This window comes from Aedes aegypti, chromosome 3 (assembly GCF_002204515.2).
Source record: "Aedes aegypti strain LVP_AGWG chromosome 3, AaegL5.0 Primary Assembly, whole genome shotgun sequence".
Classification (NCBI taxonomy): Eukaryota; Metazoa; Arthropoda; class Insecta; order Diptera; family Culicidae; genus Aedes; species Aedes aegypti.
Window position 1 is genome coordinate 275926471 of NC_035109.1, and position 24193 is coordinate 275950663.

The 24193-nt window shown below is 43.6% G+C and overlaps 1 protein-coding gene across 5 annotated transcripts in view; it reads left to right on the plus strand.

Moving 5' to 3' along the window:
* The window catches only part of LOC5576935 (protein transport protein Sec16A), a 107684-nt gene that overhangs the window by 40736 nt on the left and 42755 nt on the right, over positions 1–24193 (plus strand). For all 5 annotated transcript variants that reach the window (XR_002502675.1, XM_021855031.1, XM_021855032.1 and 2 more), the window contains exon 2: positions 12693–15481. Coding sequence is in view for 4 of the 5 variants with exons in the window: in XM_021855031.1 (XP_021710723.1) it covers positions 12912–15481 (2570 nt within the window). In the remaining variant the exon portion in view is untranslated. The remainder of the gene's footprint in view (positions 1–12692; positions 15482–24193) is intronic.

Below are 24193 nucleotides of genomic sequence, written 5' to 3' on the forward strand. Positions count from 1 at the left end.
GATTAGCTACAGCTCGTCGTAAACGAACTGAAAACATACAACAACCAGCAGCTGGGTTACATTATATAGAACTAATTGAGCCTCGGCGGTCCCTCGCGTTGCCGAAAGAGGATCCTAGATTAATATAGCCGAAACATAATTAAAGATCTCCGCCTCTGACAATGCAGCCGTTCACTGATAAATCATGAACCCGTGTATTGGGGCTGTGCCAAAGGTATTGGGAAGGTGATATGTTTCACCAGATCGGGCTAGTTGTTCAGCGACACCGTAGAAGAAATACAGCCTTTTTAGTCAGCATGAACAGCCTTCACAAACAGTGGAAATGTAATTCTATTCAATTTATTGCAATTAAGTTTGTTAACATACAACCTACCATACATCCTATTGATGTTCTCTCCATGTGGTTTTCTGTATCCTGCATAAATATTTATTGTGGCGTTGTGGAATTTCTAGGGCCCTCATTTACGACTAATATTCATTCAATCATCATATAATTTATACTTTAATCTTCATCTTTTACTTACAATATCCGACAGAACTTTAGGCTTAATTTTATTTTCAGTTCACTTTAAATCCCAATATTTCCAAATTAGGATTTTACAATAATTCCAAATGTTCTAGCAACTGCTCAGCATCACTCCAGTTCTTCTGTCTTATTTTTTTGATCCTCTAATATTTCAATTTGCTTTTCGACATTTCTCAGACCTGGTCAAATCTGTCGACAAGCGCCACTAGGTTGTGGTCCCCGTGGGGGGTGGTTAACAATCCCCCCTCCTGTATATCCTGGTCCAGAATCAGCATATTGGATCAACGATTTACCCCTAAGCTCCATCACCGGCAAAAGGCTGGCGACTGCACGCTCGAATACACTCTTTGGATGTTTCACCAATGCTCGACGAGTATTCTTCGCATGCGGATTCCTCTGATGACTTCACCACGATGCCACCTATCATGGCCTTCGGTGTTTCCGTCGACTATATAGCATCGAGCTTCTCCTTGTTAACCCGACTGTTCTGTTGCTTTACCACCCTATCTTGGATAACGGAAAGTTAAATTGTTGGTATATACCTCCGTCCAACCACCTTTGCACCAGGACGTCTGCCCAACTTTTGAGACTGCTTGTAGATTCATCCCGTTAAAGCTTCAGGCCGAACGATTCATTTAGCAGTCTAACTTGCGTCTTGCTCCCCCGAAGGCAGTCCACGCGAGAAAATGGTTTCGGTGCTAAAGAAGACTTCGACGTCGCTGATATCTGTGGTACGTACGTGAGAGGGCGTGTAAATTAGAATCCATATCTTGCAGCTCTTCGGTGTTTAAATAACGGTAAGCAGGATTATCGTCTGTTAATTTCCCACCAATCGGTGTAGAGCTTTCAGTGCTTCGCTCTGCCGCGACGCTTACTTAAGCCTCCTATCCACGTTCCCCCATTATGGGGCGCTGCTGGTGGATAATAATTCCAGTCGATGTTCTAGCATCGGTAAAATTATTTCAGCACCATCTAATCTTCAATATACCGGAAGCCTTTTGGACTCAACTCTTTACGTGCAGCCACAGAATTTGTCGCCGATTATCTTGAAAATTTTCAGAGGGGCACCTGCTTCTACAAATAACCGCCTAATGAGCCATAACACACGATGGCTATTTTATGGTGTCGGGCCCATTCCATGTGGATGGCTCTTGGGTTACAAAGGCATGTAGAAACAGGCAGATCCACCTTTTTTCGGACCGTCGTTCCTTCCACCCATAAACGACAACAGGGCCGAAATTAATCAACCCCTACATAGCTGAAAGGACGTAACATAGGAGTGAGGGCGCTGCACTGGCGAAGTGGCCATCCGAGGAAACTTCCTGGACGGACATCTTTGGATCTTACACCGCGAAACAATCTTTTCATCACTCGCAAAAATGGCCACCCGAATGATACTGGGACAGTAGAACCGTTGGATCGCAGTTCATTCACCCACGGTCTCACGGTTTGCATGGCCAAATTCGTTCTGTCGTAGTGTAGAAGGCAGTTTTGAGGTAAATGGTCCGTCCCTTTGTCAGCACACGATTGGAACCGCTGTTCGAAAGAAATTTGAATTCTCAAGCCATAACGCCGAGCGACCTTCCATACGAATCACGCCTTCTTCATCGTGAAGGAAAAGGAGCCACATTTAAAAGCGGACTAGAAACGTTCGATGAAATGCCACTATAAGTTTGTGGCAATTCTTATGTTCCTCTCAATCAGCTCTTTCTTTCATCAGCGAAACCGTTCTTGCTGCGTCTGTTCTCCACACAAGTAGTTCTCAGCAGGTCGGTTTATTCTTCACGTTAAGAGGAACTTTCTTGGAAAATACAACTACCGTATAAACCGACCGGTCTTCCAATTTTGGATTAGCTTTGAAAGTTATTCGATCGGCGTGCCCTTGAACCCTTTTCCGGCTCAGTTCGAAATAAAACGAAATACGCAGCAAGCGCTTCGAACCAGTAATAGATAGCGGCGAGAGATCGAGTAGTATCTACCAGGTTCTTGTGAAACACGCAATATTCACGTGAACAAGTGATGAGCGCGCATTCTTCCCTCCGCCCGAGCTGCGCTAATTTCTCGTCTCGAACCACTCTGTCATTCGACTTGTTGATAATCAATGAGACATTCACGGACCACGCGCATCTCCATCTCTCTCATTAGATCCGCTCTAGCGGTTGGGGGCCATTCTGTCCCCCACTTTGTCAATACATCAGCCTATGATTGTTTTTTGTGGGCCCCAATCCATTCATGTGGGTTGAGTAAGGCCAGAATTTCCCCTATGCGATAAAGCACAAACTGCTTATAATTTCCTGTGGTGCTGAATGGATCCAGGAAAGCACAGTTGCGGAGTCAATATGGAAAAATGACCTTCGTCACCTTTCTCCGAGTTGTGTGGCCTTCACAGCGCGTAGCTAATCCTCTAGCACCGAGTACCGCAGCGAGGAGTTCCATTCTGGGGATAGATGTGTACTGTAGTGGCGCCACTTTGGATTTTCGCCGACACTAACGCCTACTCTCGGTTGTCCGTTCACGAAAATTGCGAAAATAAGCGAACGCATCCATTAGGCCTCCTCACTGCGCGTCTGCAAATACGTGCAGTTCCAAGGTCTGATCAGGTCAGACGGTTTCACTTTTTGATTAAGTAGCAGCGCGGGATCTTCCATAAGCCTGTAACTTTGAGCACCAAACGCTAATCCATCTGGACCATTTTTTCGCGAACTCAGCGTCTATCTGTCTCGCCCATGGACGCAGGCCATTCCTCCAAAGGTCTTGGGATATCATTTTTCCAAAGACAGTAAACAACGTAACAAGACCCAGCGGGATCATAAAAGCTCAGACGTACTCAAACAATGTTCTTTTGGTATGGCAGCTTCTCTCCCCTAAGTATTGATTGCAGGTCATCACGCAGAACGCAGCAAACACGAAGAACGATCTTTCGAAAGTATTCACGACATACCAAGATGCCATTTCCGTAAGCTGTGACTTGTCGCAGCTTGAAGTGGATCAAATCGATTATCCGGTTGTCCATCGAAAATGTTGGAGAGAAATTCCCGACTGTTCGAAACCCAACTTCGGAATATATTGATCCGGCTCTTTGAATGGAATGAAAGCGACGTGATTTGCCCGTTTCGTATAGCCCTGCAACTGTAAACGTGTGAGGCCAAAATAGTCGTCGACATAGTGGTGTGTTACAATAGCCTCGACCGCATCAGGGAACTTCTTTAGTCTTCCCTGGGCATTTTAAATTTTAAATATTGAGCAGAACAAGGCGAACTTGTGAGCCAAAAGTGGCTGACATCCATAACATTAAATGGTGGGTCCGGTCCGCGAAGGCATTCGCCGATACAAAAGATCTCTGGGCTGACTTGTTCACATTCACGGAATGCGTACCTGGTGGTACATTCCAGCAATGATCACCACGCAAAGGCGATTGGCACGCTCGCGGGAGAGGGCACATGACAGATGAAGACTAGATAAAAGATCGGGACCTTTTCAGCAGCGTCAGATTCACACGACCCGCCTCTGTACTGCCGCGCGCAGCATCCCAGACAAGCCGGACCTTTCCGGCTTTTGTCACGTTCAGCACGAAACGTTTAACAGGAAGCATACCAAACCTTGCTGCTCACCTTTCCATCAACTTCTTCGTTTTGTAGCGATAGTATGGGCATATCCTTTTCCGTTGATATCTTCATCTTGCTTCTCCAGTTTTTGCCCAGTTCTGGGTTTTTTTGCAAACTTGTATTCCAGGACCTCTTCCAATTCCGCATTGAAGTGCCATCTGGTAGTTATGCGGTAGTTGAGGTTTGGTCGTTTTCTCCATAAAAGACCAGTTCGAAGATGCTTCACCGATTCGTGCATTGTCTTTTGTTCTAACAACATCTGCTCGAGCGATCTTCGTTGGACTCTTGTAGACGTTAAATACCTAGAACCAGATCCTCGCACACGTGAAGTGTTTCCGAAGAAGTTCCCTGGAGGTCCGATATTTGACAATTCACCAGGCCGTCATGATGCCAGCAACCCGTTGCCAACATTACCGATTTCCTTGAGCCGTATATTGTCCAGCCAAGCCTCGTACGGACTGCAATTGGTTCTCCCATGGGTCTTCCTATACGCGACTCCAGAGTGCGCCTCGTACAGTGTAGGCTGTTGTTAGGCCGATAAGAATTTTCGGAGAACCACCTAGGCAGATCGGCGACTGGTAACCCCACATAGCGTGCCTTTGAAAACGGCCGCCCACTTTCGGCGAAACCGGATCTTTTGCTCTGGTAATTGGAGCTCTTGCGACGTGCGTGTGAACGCTTTCGCAGGAGAAACCTTTCGTTCCGATCCACTTGATGAATTACGACGAGCATCAACACGCAGATTCGTCGTTCTAGTCTACTTCATACCTGCTGTCCCACTTCACAAGTATCGGTTCCCAGGGCGCCTTTTAGCGTTAATTGATCGCAACGCTTACCCTCCATAAGCGAATAAGAAGAACCTTCATCTAAAAACGCAATGACGTCACAGCTTCGTCCCTTCGGTGGTTGTAGTTAATCGGAACCATCCTAAAGAATAACATGTTGTTCCAAATTGTGTACGTTGGCCAGTTTGTAGGTAGGGTGGCAATTGAGTTCTGATGTGGGTTGCAGAAGGAATTGTGCCGTTTCCTTGGCATCGCCGACGTTACAGTGTCCTTAAATCGGCAGCTTGACTCGCCTATGTTGTTTAAAACACATTTTGGCAATTTTCCACTTCTCTACAATTTTACTTATCGCCCCAGACCAACTTGACGAAAATCCCGCAGAACACGGTGCGGTGTTTTCCACTGCTATTGCATCCACGACACAGGCCTGGCGATGTGCTGGTTTATCGATGAATCGATGGACTGCTCCACTCCTACAATGTGCATTTAAGGAAAATGCGCCTTCAGTTTCCTGATCTGGGACCTTTTCTCCTTGCACTTCCCGTTGGGTCGCCCGTCGTTCGAGAGTTGTGTAGAGTGTGGCCGTCCGTTGCTTCCGAACAACCAATTTCCGGAAAGGAAAATCCGAAAAGCGCTGCTGAGCGTCCACTGCTGGCTAGTTGACGTTGTGTCTTACCCATTCCATTTTCGTGATAGGTGGCAACTGTCTCTAACAAAGCTTCTTTAATGAGCATAGGGATTTACGAATGTCGGACCCATTCCTATGCCACCAGGCTGGTCACATAGTTTTGAACAATCATTCAAAACTGATACAGTGGTGAGGGACGATCAGTACGAGGTGGATCTGCTCTTCTCGCCTTTGTGCATCAATGAATGAAAGCAGTGTTCCGGTCTGCCATAGCAGGTGCCGTAAGCGTTTCGATCACCCCTTGGACACTGATTCCTGGCAGCATAATCTGCTTTCTAACAGCTTCCATGTGCAGGCGCCTTTGATGCTTCTTGAAGCCTTCCAAGATTCTCCAGGTCAGTCCAGTTGCAACCGCGTTCCCGTTGTATGAAGCATGCTGATAAACAGTGGCCACTCTTCTGGCCGGCCTTGTGAACCACTGGCAGCTTAGCAAGGGTCCTTTTGAGCTGCGATTTGGGCTCTTTGTTACTCTTCGTCTTGAATACGCGGTTAGTACCTGATGTCGACGCATCATTCAAGACTTATTGGTATCGGAGATTAGGCATCGTAACGGCTGGCTTCTTGATGCGATCAGTACTTCGTTTGGTGAATCAACCTCCGGTTGACGAAAGGAAGGAATCGGTTAAAGACGGTTTGTTACCTTACTTGCTGAACTTGCGGTTTCGAAAGCGGCGTTACTTCCTTGGACCACTTTCTGACGACTCGTTGATGATTGTAGATGGTATCCCAGTTTGCGTTGCTACGTCCTTTGGGGTGGAGAATTTGGGAAAAAGCTCCCGGGGATCAGCAACATGGACTGAGCTGACATTTGGAACTTATCAGCTTATCCCTCCACAACTTTTTCAAATCCGCTTCAACTGTGCTCCTGACTTGGTAAGTGTTACCAGCCTACGGCGCCCTTCTCCCTGGTCCCAAGGGGGTCGAGACTGCCATGAAGAATTCTCGTACAGCTCGCTCCGCATCTTGTGAATTTCCGCTTCTAAGCTTTCTGTTCTTTCCAGGCATTTTCTCTCTCCAGACGGATCTGCATCATCATTTTTTTCCTTTTTCCCTTTCGAATTGCCGCTCCAAATTTTGTTTCATCAGCAATAGCTCCTTCTGGTGCTTCTGTTCTTCTTCGTCATCCTCGTCGGCCGTCGGACGTTCTTCGTGTCGTTATTTGCTACGTTGTCCCGCGAATCGGAAACTTGTCCCAATTTTGTACCACTTTCGCCTTGATTGGAGTATTGTCGCTTTTTGCTCGCTTTTCGGCAATCATCACGACGACCAAAGGAGACTTCTCGAGTACCGACGTTACTCCAGCACACATAAAATGGAACCATTTTTGGCATTCTCTCGCAAAGCACCATATTATCATCGTAGCATGATCGCTTTGTCGCAGTGCGCACAATCATAAGCACGGTCTTTCAAGGTTATGTCCGTCTTCTGCAGGTGCATATCATAATTTTTGAGAATTTGTTTCAGGACACGTAGAAGAAAATACAGCCTTTTTGTAGCATTACAGCTCAAAAACTGAAATAATTATTCAATTAATTGAATTAAGTTTGTTAACCATACAACTACACTCTACATTATTGATGTTCTCCATGTGGTTTCTGTGACCCTGACAAATATTTTATTGTGGCCGTTGTGAATTTCTAGCCTATGATTACGATAAATCTCATCTCAATCATCATATAATTTATTTAATTCATTTTTCTACAAATCCGAAAACTTTAGGCCTTGAATTTTATTTTCAGTTCACTTTACAATTCCAATTTCCAATAGAATTTTTACAACTATTCCAAATTTTAGCACTCTCAGCATCAAACCAGTTCTTCTTCTTTTATTTTTATCCCTAGGGTCGTTTCCGACCCAAAAAAAAAAAAGCTCGGGTCGTTTCCGACCCAAACAAAAAAAACAGTTGGGCTGAAACGAAAGGTACACATGTTGATTTTCGGAAACCCATCGAGAGATCCGGAATCGCGTCACTGTGGCCAGCGGGAACCTGCTACATCTTAAAAAAGTCCCTTTAGACACCCTTACATTGACAACCTGTAGTTTCGTAACTAAACAAGTAATCTGAACCGTCCTTATTTTGTTGAATATGTATTTACGTGCACTGTAAATAGAGATTCTCAAATCATTAGATATTCATACCCGGTTTCGGAAACCCGGAACATCCGAAAACTAAGTTTCCATCGCAGTTTTGTGTATGTAATTCACATCGGTACTATTTGGTTGATGGATATTTTGTTATAAAATTTCTCTGTAATAAGGAATCAATTACCGGTGCACATCCTTTGAAAGTCTCGGTCCAGTATGGTCCATGCAGAACCAGTTCCTGGAGACCCGGAAGGTATCCAATCTGGACAATTCGATGAAACTACTCGGATTGATGCCAAAAAACCAAATGACTTGTGTCCAACTCATAGCGATTTATTATGTTTGAATGTATTTTGCCAAAAGAATGAATTGATGGTTATTCTGGTTCTTTTGGGTACCGAAATGACCACCGGAAAACCCGTAATATGAGACCACTAAATTTTAGCACCAAACCTAGGCATGCGACGGCTCAAACTTCATGATTTTGAATCCCTGTGACTCTTCTAATTCAATTATAGCGCAAACTCGAACGTCTTTGATGGAAGATTAGCATCAAGAGTTGTTCGAACTGGCGCTTTTAGAAGTTTTTGGACACAACAAAGCTATACGAAACATAGTACTTGCAATCTGCTGGATATAAATAGCAAACAAGTCTGTATGCACTAAAGATCACCGTTTTTGGCTCCTTTTTTGATGTAATCGGAGACTTTTTATGATCCACCCAATATTTTTGTTAAAGCTTCGTATGATTTCGTTATTAAGCTAGCAAAATCGTAAAGTTACTGAGTAACATTTTCAAAGCTGATTTAATGTACTTGTTTATGAATTACTATAGAATTACAAACAACACTAATAAACTATGCTAAAACTGAACATTACAGCACTTATTGAGATCTCTAAGCAAAATGTTACGATCACACGATCAATTTTTCACAGGTAGATTTGTTATGAATGAAACCTTTCGATGTTTGTATGAATTCATTTGGCACTTTTACTACCATCAATTTAAAAAGGAAGTGTATATTCGTCAGCATTATTATTAATATTCTTAGCCCTAGACTGGCTGCTAATCTCAGAATATTTGTCAGCAATTCTGTTTGTTTTACCATCGCAAACGAAAGCAATGTTCTGTCATCCTCACAACAAACACATAGACAATAGTGTCAAACATTGCTTGCTATTGCAATTGGGTTGGAATTTTGGATTTATGAAATATTATATTGCGTCTGTCATTGGCACAAATGTGAACTTGTCAATTTTCTAGAATCTATGACATAAGGTTGAAAGGGCACAAGTTCGAGGAGGAATAATGAGGGGATAAAAGGTCAAAAATCTTCTTTCGAAAATTATTTTATTTATTATAATGCAAATCACTTTCAACCTTTGCTTCTTTTGACCTTTTCATTTTCGTCCATTGTCTTGTCTTCCTTTTGTCTTTCGACTTATTGTCCTTTCGACCTTTTGTCTTTCGATCGCTTGTTCATAAACCAAGTCAGAAAGATGAATATTGCTCTTGAGTTAAAATTAAAAATTGAAAACTGGTTGTTTGACATACTTAGTTTTCAAACCAATGCAAATTTCAACAATAAATGAAAGCAAAAGAAAGGGCAACTCGAAAATTTAAATTCGAGGTTTAGGTCTCGAGCTGTCTAGCAGTGTTGTTCAGACTCATTTCCCCGGAAATAACATTTTCCGAACTACGAAGCCACGAACTACTAAAACCATGCTCTATCCTCCTAAGATAGAAAAGCAGATGGTTAAGCTTGAGTACTGCACACAAAATCGATCAATTTTGATCCCATTTCCCATTTCACCGAAACTTGAATTGCGGCCCCACCGAGATCGAAACTGTCGATCCCATGTGCAACACTCAAGCCCAACCATCTCCCCCTCCATCTCAGGAATACAACGCACAGTTATAACAGTTCATGGCTTCACAATTCGAATTTCGGGGAAATGAGTCTGGTCAACACTGCTGTCTAGAATATAATCTACTAGATATTGACACTAGATTTTTGCAACATTTCCATCTAAATCCATTTCAACAGTTCACCTCACCAAAATTTATTAATGTACGGTGCATTTAAAATGATACTACAAACAATAAAATTAAAAAAAAAAAATGAACTAGACCCCCGATGGATTATTTTCATTTTAGCAACAAATGAAAGAGGAAGGTCTTGTTTTTCATTGGTCCGAATTTGAGACATGCCGATTTTTTTGTTATAAAGTTACATGAAAAGACACCGTGGGGGCTGAAAATTTGTTGGAATTCTTTTAGCGTAAATGAAGACATCTTCTTGGGAATCCACTTCATCCGAGTACTGACTCGATTGATTCTCCTCTTTCTAGCAACAGATCTTTACATTCATCATTCGAGAGCTCTCATATTCCGCGCAGTACGGCGACTTCATTGTTTTTGAATTTCCTCAGCTGGAAACCTCCATTTGAATGAATATGTTTCACCTCATTCACTGTGCGAATCGCATCCTCCACCGTGGCAAAACTATCGAGGTAGTCGTCCATGTAATGGTTTTTCCAGAATTGCTCCTGCTGCACGTGGGTACTCGGATGCGAACTCTGATGCGTTAAGGTTCTTAACGTATTGTGCTGACGAGGGTGAGGAAGTTGAGCCAACGTTAAAACGTTCATCATGTAGATGTGTGGTTCTCCTTCAGGATCTTCGCGCCAAAAGAATTGTTGTGCTTGCTGGTGCTGGTCGATGACTGCGAGTTGGTGAAACATCTCTCTTATGTCTCCACTTACAGCCACGGGGTACTGACGGAAACGAGATAACACTGGCAATGGTGTCAGCAAGTCCGGGCCTTTCAGGAGTTTGGAGTTGAGCGACACACCGTCGGATTTAGCTGAGGCATCCCAGATGAGCCTAACCAGATAAGAGGTTCCTTGGGATTTGAAACAATTTCCAATGGGAGATACGAGACGGATCCAACGATTGGATTTCATTTTGTGTAGCCCTATGGGCCCCTTAGCTCATATTCGTGAATCAGTTCAGCAATTTTGGTGAATACTATCCAGCAATTTGGTAGATTATTTTCCAATAATTATCTTAGCAAATAATCTTAACATTTCGGAGATCCTTGCTGGTTTTTATAAAAATGCAGATGTTTTTACAAAAATCTCTTTAAAGATTACTTTATAAGTTGCTTTAGAAGTATTTCCAGTATTTTTTTTGTAAATATTTCTCCAGTGATTTTTTTATTTCCTAGAGCTCTTTGTAACCTTCATTGGTTACATTCCTAGATTAATTTCTGGATAAACCTGACTGAAATCTTGAAAAAAAAAAATCGTTCGAAATTTTTTAGCAGTTTTCAAGAAAACCGTGGAGTTTTCTATGAATTACTTTAACCAATTTAACGAAATTTTGAAGGAATTCCTAGGAATCAATTCATTGATTATTTGATCGAGTTGACAAAATATTCAATAGATGATTAGGGGCCTTCCTTAGCCGAGTGGATAGAGTCCGCAGCTACAAAGCAAAGCCATGCTGAAGGTGTCTGGGTTCGATTCTCGGTCGGTCCAGGATCTTTTCGTAATGGAAATTTCCTTGACTTCCCTGGGCATAAAGTATAATCGTACCTGCCCACACGATATACGAATGCGAAAATGGCAACTTTGGCAAAAAAAGCTCTCAGTTAATAACGGTGGAAGTGTTCATAAGAACACTAAGCTGAGAAGCAGGCTCTGTCCCAGTGAGGACGTTAATGCCAAAAAGAAGAAGAAGGTGAAATTCTGGGGTACTTGGTTCTCCCTTGAGAAATGAATGAAAATAAAAAAATACTTTGGAGGATTTGCATAAAGAAATTCCTGAGGAGCCATTTCTGGGATGATCCTTGAAAAAATCCAGATTGAATTTCTGTAAGTAAGTGCAAATATATCGGAGGTTTTATCCTAGGATGTGGGTCTCTTTTTTAGAGGTCTCTAAAGTGACTGTTTTTATGACACCGCTACCAGCCTTAAGGAGGGTGCGGTGTCCATGATAGTGTGACAGTGCATGTATTGGGAATTGAAAAAAAAACGTGACAAGGGCGATCTAGAAAACCCACAAAATGATGGACGACGTATTTGAATCTTCACAAACTGCTTGCAGAACTGGCGGATCCGAACAGAAATATATGAATTGTGGTTCAGAAATCTGTTAAATTCCAATAATGGTAGTATTTTTTAGGACATTTCAAAAAAATAATTTCGAGGGAAGGTATTATTTTATGTGACGTCATTACTGGAAAGATGAATAAAATTCTACTGCAACAAGTGTGTATATTGGAATTCATATGACGTTATTAGACAATCCGGGTATTTTTAGTCTTCTAGTTGTGTGGCCCAATAAACCTCTTCTTCCCCTACGCGCTAGCAGCGTATACGCGACCTATCAACTTAATTGCTCGTCGCACCATTACGCACTCCGATTCAAACTAAAACGTCTGGTGCGAAACGATTTGACCGGTTTTGCAGCCGCTTGTGTTTCTATGTACTCTGTTATGTTGTTGACTCCTTCTTCGTCTCCTCTTTTAAACATAGTTCGTTATACCTGTCGGTATACGTAGACATCGCCAGGAGACCCACTGAACTATAATATGCGCCTGCCACCGGCAGTAGGAAAGATTATGAAAGTGTTTTCTGCCTCTACGATTCATACCTTTGTGCTTCTCCCCATTCCACGTTTCGATCTGCGGAGTTTTCTCCCCAATCATTGGTAGTTTTGTTTTTGTATTTCGTCTGCTGTTTTGCCTTCGTCGTCGGCTCCATCCAGCCAGTGGCGCAACAATGTACGTGATTCGCATTTTCGGTTTCGATAAAATATAATAGATTATGTAACACAACTAGGCACAATTTCACTGGCAATGTATGAAGCTCGATAAAAATAGATATCAGGTAGCATAGTATCATATTCATGCATTTATTTTTTATCTGCTTTAGGTTAAGAAGTTTAACAAATTTTTATTAACATGACACTAAACAGATCATTTGCTTCTTTTTAGGAGTTGTACGATTGGAACCAGCCAGTTGTTGAACCCGTTTATACAAGCACCTACTTCAACCGACTGGGTGAAGCCAAGCCAAGTGCAAGTGCAGACGATGAAAATGGAAGAAGTGTAATCGATGCATACCATCATCAAGTAACCGACAACAAGGAAACTAGTGTTAGTCCAAATACAGGGGTATTTCAGGCAAAGCAGTATCACTATCACGCTAGAAAAATGGCAGAGCCATTTTCAGCCTCAACAGCATTTACCAACAATAACAACAACGATGGTTGGGGAGACGATTGGGGCGATTGGGGAGAGAACACCAATTCGTTCCCTCAGCAGAAAGCTGCGCCTTCACAGCAACATCAACAGCAAGTAGCTCCGCCCAAACCCAACATGAACACCACCCAGTACTTCCACACCCAGCAACAACAGCAGTATCCGCCGCAACAAGTGCATTTGGATCAGAACAATCAAAACTTCATGCCCAACCCAGTTCAATCCGCTGGTCTTCAACAACCGGTGTATATGAACTACTCTGCCCCTACCGCTTCAATACAACAACAGCAACCGCAACAACCCTTTCAGCCAACATACCAACATCATCCCTATCCTCAACAGCATCCACCGTACACGCAACCTCCAGCATCAAACAATTACTTCAACCAGCCACCGCAGAGACCTCCATCGCATCCCCCGGCTTCGGTGACCCCACAGCTTCCCCAACATTCGGTCCCATCGTTCAACCAATCCATCTCTGATAGCTTCAACGCCAGTCCCAACGATAACTGGAACTGGAACATTTCGGATAACCAGCCAGCTATTAGTCCAAAACCACAACACGTAGAAGCTCAACCGCAACCGCATGTGTTTCAGGACACCTACCATCATCAACAGAGTTATGCACAGCAGAATGCTGCTCCGCAGAATACTTTCAGTTTACCTGGTGCTGCAAACAATACTCAGCTGCCGCAGGCTAAGGTTCAGCCTGCCCAGCTAACTCGGCTAAAGAATGAAACTCTGTCGCCGCAGTGGTCCATCGAGAGCCAAGTCTCGCAAACGTCCAGTGATCGTTCCATTGAGAGTGGCGAGATCGGCGAAAGTAGAAGTTCCAACACCGGGCCATCAGACGATGGTTCCTCCGGTAGACACCAATCTAAACATCAGGTTGAAAACTACGAAAACATTGGCTACGAACAGCAATACCCAGTCCATGCTGAAATTCCGGATGAATTGGACGTGGCATTGAACTCGTTGAGCATCAAACAGGAGCCCCAAGTGGAAGCGGAGCCAAAAACACAAAATAACTACAGGGAGTCTTCTTTCCCTCCACCTCCGCCTTCAATAGCCAGCAGCAATCAACAAGCTGATGGCGGCTCTTTGCCCCCCAAATCGACTTCCAAGACTCCGCCATTGCCACCGCCTCCTGTTGAAGTTGATCAAAAAGCATCTACAGAAATTCAGTCTCCTCCGCAAGGTCCTCCACCAAGTCAAGGCCCACCTCCATCACAAGGACCCCCACCTATCCAGGGACCTCCAAAGGGTTCGGCCAACCCATTCAAGCGCACCACACAACGCACCCACATCGCTACTCCTGGATTAGGGGTCACACAACCACCGGCACCAAATCCAACCTTCTTCTACCAGCCGCAAGAGCTCCCGAATGTGGAAAACCTTACCCCAGAAAATCAAGAAATTCCTGATGCTCGCTTGGAAAACGTTGAAAACCTCGAGGTCGCTCCCAGTAACGACCGCAATCAATATCTACAAACCGGACACCTCTCCGAAGATGGCTACGCAACTTCTCATCGCGCTGCGTCACACGACCCACAACTAGCCGATGATAGTCTCCCTCCACCGGGACTATCCCGTTACGTGCCGGGCCAGCAGCAATCCGAAAATAATCAACAACCACCCAGCCATACCTATCCTGAACCCCCGCCAGGTTTGGATCGAATGATCCCCGGAACCGACCTGGAGAACGCAACCGATCTCAACATGGAACGCCAAGCCGATGGCGAAGTGTCCGATTCTGCCTCGAACCCAAACCCACGGCCAGCTTATTCGTCTGCTGCACCCACCCAAGCTGATCACCATCATCTGCACCACCAGGAAGAGGAAATCAGTGATCGCAATCTGTATTTGGTTCCAGGCGAAAGCGATACCCATCACAACCAGCAGCGCGTAATTCCCGGCGTCGAAGACGATCGACCACCGCAAAGTACGAGTGCCAGTAGCTATTCGGCGCAACATGCCCTCGATATTCCGATCAACGAGCAACAGCGTGAGCTGGTTATGGATGGCGAGAACCCTCACGACCCCCCAACTCAGCCCCTTCACGTTGAAATAAGTCGCGATGAACCCATCGAAGGAGGTAACACAGATGATGACAGTCCGGCGATCGGCGGCAATCCGGGAGCCACTGCCGTCAGCATCGCAGAACCAGAATCGAATCCTGCCGCGGAAACACCACGCAAAGATCCATCCAACACCTCCACGGCGGACGAAAGCGACAAGGAGCGATCGATGTTCTACGGAGGGAAGGGTAAACCGACGCGGAGGGACGAAGATCCGTTGCGACGGTCGAACAAAAGCAAGAGCTCGCGGGATCGCTACGATACGGAAGACTCGGACTACAGTGACCGGGACCGGCGACGGAGGGAAGGAAGTAATGGAGTGGAACATCGGGAACGGAGACGAGGCGAGCGGGAGAAAGAGAAGGAGAGGAGGAAGGATGGCGGTAGGGACCGGGAGCGCGATCGTGATCGTGATTACGACTATCGGGATAAGGACAGAAACAGGTAAGTGCGATGTATGACAGTTATGTTGAGGCAGTCGTCGTATAGACAATGCACCTTTTTTCGGGCGATCGATTTTTCACAGAATAAAACGAAGGTCCAACTCCAGTTATTAAACAAATTAATCATACAAAACTGATGAAAATCGATTGCTAATATCAGGTCTTATCCTTTTGTTTGAGAACACTCTAAGGGAGCTGTTCTTTGTAATTTATGATTTTTGTTTCTCACGTTGGCGTGTTTCCGCATCTTTTTTTTATTATGTGGAAATTTGTCAAATAGTTTAATACATAGCATAATTTTCTTGAAAATGTGATGCTGGGTAATTAACCTTCGGGCTGTCGCGCTGTTGTACTTTGTATGCTTATATTTTTTTTTGCAACAAAGATATCTATCGACACCAACTCAAAATGATTTCCTCTAATAACTTCATGAGAACAATATCCGAAAGTTTTTGTTTACAGTGTGACTATTCATAATGCGGTAAAATCAACAAATGTTCATAGAAGTCGCATAACAATGAACGCACTATATACGTTTCGAGTAGACCACAATGTGAAATCGGTATATCCAGGGTGTCCATCCATCCGGGAAATCTGGGAAAAGCGGGAAAAACACGAGAATTCCGAATATAAGTGAACCAATTGTTTTCAATTTTAAGTAGGTACTGCAGACAAAACTGCAAAATTTTGCCACAAGATACACGACTGACAACTCAAACTTTGCATTATGATTCACTTTTAGTGCGATGCTAGAGAGGGTAGTAAATGGTTTCTCCTAATTAACGTAAACTGTTGGTTTCCTGAAAAGATATTCGGGATTTCTGGCGTCAAGCTATTGAGTCAATTCAAAGGATATCTTGTGAAACATCATTAAGATTCTCGATAAAATTGTAGAAGGACGCATAGTGATTCCCGACAAGCTTCTAGGTGAGATGCTTGATACATTTCCGTTAAGATTCATGGCATATTCTCGATGAGATTATTACAGTATTGGTAACGGGAATTTATGCGATAATTGACCAAAAGATTTTTTAATTATTGATAAAAGATTTTTTTATTCTCAGTAGAATTCAAGCGCTTAGTGGAAAGCTGATCTGAAAAGATTTTTATGGTGTGGTTTTACTACTAAAAGTCTGGGCCATTAAGAGTATTAAGAGTATCTGTTCGGCGGATTATTGGACATGTTTATTCTTGGTTAAGGCTTTCTAAATTATTCTTGGGCAGATGGATTGCTAGAAAGATGCTGTTATGGAGTTATGTCAACTTGTCAATTTTTTTAGTCAAATCAAATCGACACTGTTTCTTAATAAGAGTTTAACTGACATGAGCGGATTCTCTTCATCGAACCTCTATTTTGCTATTAACTTCGCCAAATTAAATAAATCTGTAATATTTGTTGTTCATGAAGTTAGTTATTCTTTTTCCTACAGTACGAAAACATTTTTTTTTTGTCGGTAGCGATAGGGGTAGTACTGGCACTCTTAATCTGCCCTAAGCTCCTTCCCAGCATTTCTCGATTACTTTTTCAAATCGACGTAAGTAACTTCCATACGGTTTTGAGAAAATTAATTTAGAAGAATCAAAACCTGTCTTCTAAAACTGTTTTAAAATGAATCACCTTTTTGACATTTTTTCGTCTTGTACATTGCTCAAATTTTGCATTCAATAAGCTCGCATTCAAAAGCTAGGGAGTTCCTGTTATTTCCCACAAAAATTTTATTGAAAAAAGATAAGCCGATTTATTTAATTACTTTCGACGTTTTTGTACCAGTGTAAAATCGACTCAAGCAGTGTTTTGTTTTGATTCGTGGTTAAGTCACTTTGTCTCTCCATGCAGCGGAGCGGCGAAAGTAGTGGTTAGGTAGCGAAAGTTGAAAATCTTACTTTCGTCGTTTTGTAAATCCGGAAAGTAAACGTTCTAGAAGTGAAAAATCAAGTTGGTTTAGAGCAAAATGTGTAGAATTTGGTCTGCGGAACACGTAGAATCGATAAAGTAAGTTTGTATACTCTTTTGATTTGAGTCTGTTTGAATACGTTTTCGAGATTTGCTTTTATAAGCCTCTATTGCGTTCATCACACAGACGTTCCTAAGCAATGTTGCTCAAATGGTCACTGTGTACGCTAGCAGCAATCAGCCCTTGCCGTAGTTTTGCAGTCTACTAGTTCAGACTACTATCAAACTATGATAAGGCCTGAAATGCTACTAGAGTGGTTAAAGTGAAGAACGAAATAGTTTTATTAAAAGGTCCTCATTCCCCATTCCATTTCATCACTCACTATCGTCACTTTTATTTTCGACACTATCACGTATATCACCGATTATCACTCATCAACTTTCGTAATACACTTCTGATATACTTTCCATTATATCACTTTTCACATCACACCATTTTCATATAAATTCATTGTTATTACCATTTACCATCTGTTACCATTACTAAGTAATTAAAAGATATTCAATTTAAATGTATCATTATATTGTTGCTGTAGAGTCATTACTATTCAAACTACGATTTAGCACTATGATCAAGAAATTTACCGTAAAAAATCACTTCGATCCATTCTTCTGCACTCGCTGTCATTATTAACACTTTTATCATGCACTTTTGAAGAGCTAGGCAATAAAGTTTATATTCAGAGAAATGATTGCACAAATGCACAATGTATTATGGCCATTGTTAAATTAGTAGAGTTCACATCATTATTATTATATTTATAACAAAACTATCAGAATCACTTCCACTTTCATTTTCAAAACTTCATCACCATAGATTTTATTATAAAATCACTATTAGCACCTTCACAATCACTAAATTTAATAACGACGAGTGTAACGCACAGTTCCACCAAACACCCATTCTTATGTTGCATTATAAAACGATTGATCACACGTTGGCTTCGAAACTTAACCACCATTGTTGATTAGTACAAAAGATGCTACAGCTCGTGTAAACGAACTGAAACATCAACAACCAGCACTGGTTTATAAGTAACTAATGAGCCCTGGCGGTCCCTCGGTTCGAAGAGGACCTGATAATATGCCGAAACATATTAACAGATCCTCCGCCTGAATGCAGCCGTTTCATGATAAATCATGAACCGTTGGAGGTGTGCCAAAGTATTGGGAAGGTGATATGTTTCACAGACGGGTATTGTTCAGGACACGTAGAAGAAATACACCTTTTTGTAGCATACAGCTCAAAACTGGAAATAATTTATTCAATTATTGAATTAAGTTTGTTAACCATACAACTACTTACATTATTGATGTTCTCCATGTGGTTTCTGTGACCTGACAAATATTTTATTGTGGCGTTGTGAATTCTAGCCTATTTACGATAAATTCATTCAATCATCATATAATTTAATTTAATTCATTTTTACTTACAAATCCGAAAACTTTAGGCTTAATTTTATTTTCAGTTCACTTTAAATTCCAATTTCCAATAGATTTTACAACTATTCCAAATTTTAGCAACTCTCAGCATCAATCCAGTTCTTCTTCTTTTATTTTTGATCCCTAAACTTCAATTGCTTTTGACATTTCTCAGACCTGTCACTGTTCGACAAGCCCACTAGGGTTGTGCCCAGTGGGGGGTGCTAACAATTCCCCCTCCTGTAACTCTGGTCCAGAATCAGATATTGGATCAGATTTACTCCTAAGCTCCATCACCGCAAGCTTGGCGACTGCACGTCGATACACTCCTTTGGATGTTTTCACCAATGCTCGACGTATTCTTCCATCGATTCCTCTGATGACCTTCACCACGATGCCCCTGATCCATGTCCTTCGGTTGTTTCCGTCGACTATATACACGAGTTCTCCTTCGTTAACCGGATCTTGTTCTTTACACCATTTGGAACGAAGGTTAATTGTTGGTATATACTCCGTCAACCACCTTTGCCACAGGACGTCTGCCAACTTTTGAGACTGCTTGTAGTTATCCCGTAAAGCTTCAGCCGAATTCATTAGAGTTCTAACTTGGTCTTGCTCCCCCGAAGGCAGTCCACGGAGAAAATGGTTCGGTGTAAGAGCTTCGACGTCGGCTGATTCTTGTGGTACGTACGTGAGAGGGCGTGAATTAATCATATCTTCAGCTTCGGTTAAAACGGTAAGCAGGATTTCGTCTGTTAATTTCCCACCATCGTGTAGAGCTTTCAGTGCTTCCTTTGCCGACCTTACTAGCCTCTCCCATATTCCACCCATATGGGGCGCTGCTGGTGGATTAAAATTCCATCGAGTTCTAGCATCGGTAAAGATATCAGCACATTCTAATTCAATATACCGAACCTTTTGACTCAACTCTTTACTTGCAGCCAAGAAATTTGTGCCATTATCTGAAAATATTTCAAGAGGGGCACCTCTTCTACAAATAAACCGCCTAATAGCCATAACACACGATTGGCTATTTAGGCTGTGGGCCACTTCCATGTGGATGGCTCTGGTTACAAGGCATGTGAACAGGCAGATCCACCTTTTTTCGGACCGTCGTCCTACCGTAACGACAACAGGGCCGAAATAATCAACCCCTACATAGCTGAAAGGACGTAACATAGGAGTGAGGCGCTGCACTGGGAGTGGTGCCATCCGAGGAACTTCTGGACGACATCTTTGGATCTTACACCGCGAACAATCTTTCATCACTCGCAAAATGGCCACCCGAACGTGTGGGACATAGAACCGTTGACGCAGTTCATTCACCACGGTCTCACGGTTTGCATGGCCAAATTTTTCGTGGTAGTGTAGAAGCAGTTTTGAGGTAATGTCGTGACCCTTTGGCAGCACGATTGGGAACCGCTGTTCGAAAGAAATGAATTCAGCATAAGCCGAGCGACCTTCCATACGAATCACGCCTTCTTCATCAAGGAAAGGAGCCAATTTATAAAGCGGACTAGAACGTTCGATGAAATGCCACTTAGATTGTGGCAATTCTTTGTTCTTCAACAGCGTCTTCCTTTCATCAGCGAAACCTTCTTGCTGCGCTGTTCTCCACAAGTAGTTCTCAGCTAGTCGGTATTCTTCACGTTTAAGAGGAACTTTTCTGGAAAATACATCACGTATAACCGACTTTCCCAATTTTGGATTAGCTTGAAAGGTTTCGATCGGCTGCCCTTGAACCCTTTTCCGGCAGTTCGAAATAAAACGAAATACGCAAGCAAGGCTTCGAACCAGAATAGCATAGCGCGAGAATCGAGTAGTATCTACCAGGTTCTGTGAAAACACAATTTCGTGGAACAAGTGATGAGCTCGCAATTCTTCCCTCACGCCCGGAGCTGGTAATTCTCGTTCGAACCACTCTTCATTCGCTTTGTAAAGAATTTCAGGACCACGCACCCATTCTCCATTAGAGTCTAGCGGTGGGCCATTCTTCCCCCACTTTGTCAACACATCAGCTATATTGTTTTTTGTGGGGACCCAAATCCATTCATGTGGGTTAGTAAGGCTCAGAATTTCCCCTATGCGATAAGCAACAAACTGCTTATATTTCCTGTGGTCTGAATGGATCCAGGAAAGCACAGTTGCGGAGTCAATATGGAAAATGACCTTCGTCACCTTCTCCGAGTGGTTGGCCTTCACAGCAGTAGCTAATCTAGCACCGAGTACCGCAGCGAGGAGTTCCATTCTGGGGATAGATGTGTACTGTAGTGGCGCCACTTTGGATTTCGCCGACACTAACGCTACTCTCGGTTGTCCGTTCACGAAAATTCGAAAATAAGCGACGCATCCATAGGCCTCCTCACTCGCGTCTGCAAATACGTGCAGTTCAAGGTTCTGATAGTCAGACGGTTTCACTTTTGAGAAGTAGCAGCGCGGGATCTCCATAGCCTGTACTTGAGGCACCAACGCTATCCATCTGGACCATTTTTTCGCCGAATCAGCGTCTATTGTCTCGTCCCATGAGCAGCCATTCCTCCAAAGGTCTTGGATGATCATTTTTCCAAAGACAGTAAACAACGTATACAGACCCAGCGGATCAAAAAAGCTCATGACGATACTCAACAATGTTCTTTTGGTTGGCAGCTTCTCTCCCCTTAGGTATGATTGCAGGTCATCACGCAGAACGGCAGCAAACACGAAGACATCTTTCGAAGTATTCCACGACATACCTAAGATCCTTTCCGTATAGCTGGACTTGTCGCAGTTGAAGTGGATCAATCGATTATCCGGTTGTCCATCGAAATGTTGGAGAAATTCCGTACTGTTCGAAACCCAATTTCGAATATTGAATCCGGCCTTTGAATGGATGAAAGCGACTTGATTTGCCCGTTCGATAGCCTCGCGAACTGTAAACGTTGAGTCCAAATAGTCGTCGACATAGTGTTTGTTGACAATAGCCTCGACCGCATCAGGGAACTCTTTAGCATACTCCTGGGCATTTAAATTTTTAATATATTGAGCAGAACAAGGCGAACTTGTTGAGCCAAAAGTGGCGACATCCATAACATAAATGGTTGGGGGTCCCGAAGCATTCGGCCGATACAAAAATCTCTGGGCTGACTTGTCACATTCACGAATGCGTACCTGGTGGTACATTTCAGCAATATCACCACCAAAGGCGATTGGCCGCTCGCGGAAGGGGCACATGACAGATGGAAGGCTAGATAAAAGATCGGGACCTTTTAGCAGCTCAGAATTTAACGACCGCCCTTGTACTGCCGCCGCAGCATCCCAGACAAGCCGGACCTTTCCCGGCTTTTTCACGTTCAGCACAACGTTTAAAGGAAGATACCAAACCTTGCCTGCTTCACCTTCCATCAATTCTTCGTTGGTAGCGATATGGGCATATCCTTTTCGTTGATAGTCTTCAATCTGCTTCTCCACGTTTTGCGCCAGTTCTGGGTTTTTTGCTAACTTGTATTCCAGACTCTTCATTCGCTTGAGTGCCATCTGGTAGTTATGCGGTAGTTGAGGTTGGTCGTTTCTCCATAAAAGACCAGTTTCGAAGTGCTCACCGACTCGTGTGGTCGTTTGTTCTAACAACATTCTAGCTCGACGATCTTCGTTGGACTCTGGTAGAACGTTAACAACTAAGCCAGAATCCTCCAACGTGAAGTGTTTTCGAAGAAGTTCCTGGAGGTCGATATTTGACAATTCACCAGCCGTATGATGCCCAGCGAACCCCGTTGCCACATTACCGTTTCCTTGAGGGCCGTATATTGTCCAGCCAAGCCTCGTACGGACTGCAATTGGTTCTCCTGGGTTTCCTATACGCGACTCCAGAGGCGCGTACACGTGTAGGTGTTTTAGGCCGATAAGAATTTTCGGAGAACCACCTAGGCAATCGGCAACTGGTAACCCACAAAGGTGCTTGAAACGGGCCGCCACTTCGGCGAACCGGATCTTTTGCTCTGGTAATTGGAGCTCTTGGACGGTGTGAACGTTTCGCAGGAGAAACCTTTCGTTCGATCCACTTGATGAAATAGAGACATCAACACGCCTAGATTCTCGTTCTAGTCTACTCATACCTGCTGTCCACTTCACAAGTATCGGTTCCCATGCGCCTTTTAGCTTTAATTGATCGGCAACGCTACCCTCCATAAGGGAATAAGAAGAACCTTCATCTAAAAACGCAATGACGTCACAGCTTCGTCCTTCGTGGTGTAGTTTAATCGGAACCATCCTAAAAATAACATGTTGTTCCAAATTGTGTACGTGGCAGTTTGTAGGTAGTGGTGCAATTGAGTTTGGTGGGTGCAGAAGGGAATGGTGCCTTTCCTTGCATTCGCCGACGTTACAGTGTCCCTTAAATCGGCAGCGTGACTCGCCATGTTCGTTTAAACACATTTTGCAAATTTTCCACTTCTCTACAATTTTTACTTTATCGCCCCAGACCAACTTACGAAAATCCTCGCAGACACGGGTCCGGTGTTCCATGCTATTGCATCCACGACACGGCCTGCGATTGTGCTGGTTTATCGATGGAATCGATGACTGCTCCACTCCTACATGTGCATTTAGAAATCCTTCAGTTTCCTTGATCCTGGACCTTTTCTCCTTGCCTTCCCGATTGGGTCGCCCGTCGATTCGAGGATTGGTGTAGAGTGTGGCCTCCGTTGCTTCCGAAACAATTTCGGAAAGGAAATCCGAAAACGTGCTGAGGTCCACTGCTGGCTGTTGACGCTTGTGTCTTACCCATTCCATTTTCGTGCTAGGTGGCAACTTCTCTACAAGCTCTGTAATGAGCATAGGGTTTACGAGATGGTCGACCATTCCTGATGCCACCAGGTGGTCACATAGTTGTTGAACAATCATTCCAAAACTGATAAAGGTGGTGAGACGATCAGTACGAGGTGGATCTGCTCTCCTCGCCTTTTGCATCAATGAATGAAGCAGTTGTTCCGGTCTGCCATAGAGGTGCCGTAGCGTTTCGATCACCCTTGGAACTGATTCCGGCAGCAATAATCTGCTTCTAACAGCTTCCAGTGCAGGCCCTTTGATGCTTTCTTGAAGCCTTCCAAGATTCTCCAGGTCAGTCCAGTTGCAAGCCGCGTTCCCGTTGTTGAAGCTGCTGATAAACAGTGGCCACTCTTCTGGCCGGCCTGTGAACACTGGCAGCTTAGCAAAGGGTCCTTTTCGAGCTGCGATTTGGGCTCTTGTTAACTCTTGCTCTTGATATACGGTTAGTACCTGATGTCGACGATCATTCAAGACTGTTGGTATCGGATTGGCATTCGTAACGGGCTGGCTTTCTTGATGCATCAGTACTTCGTT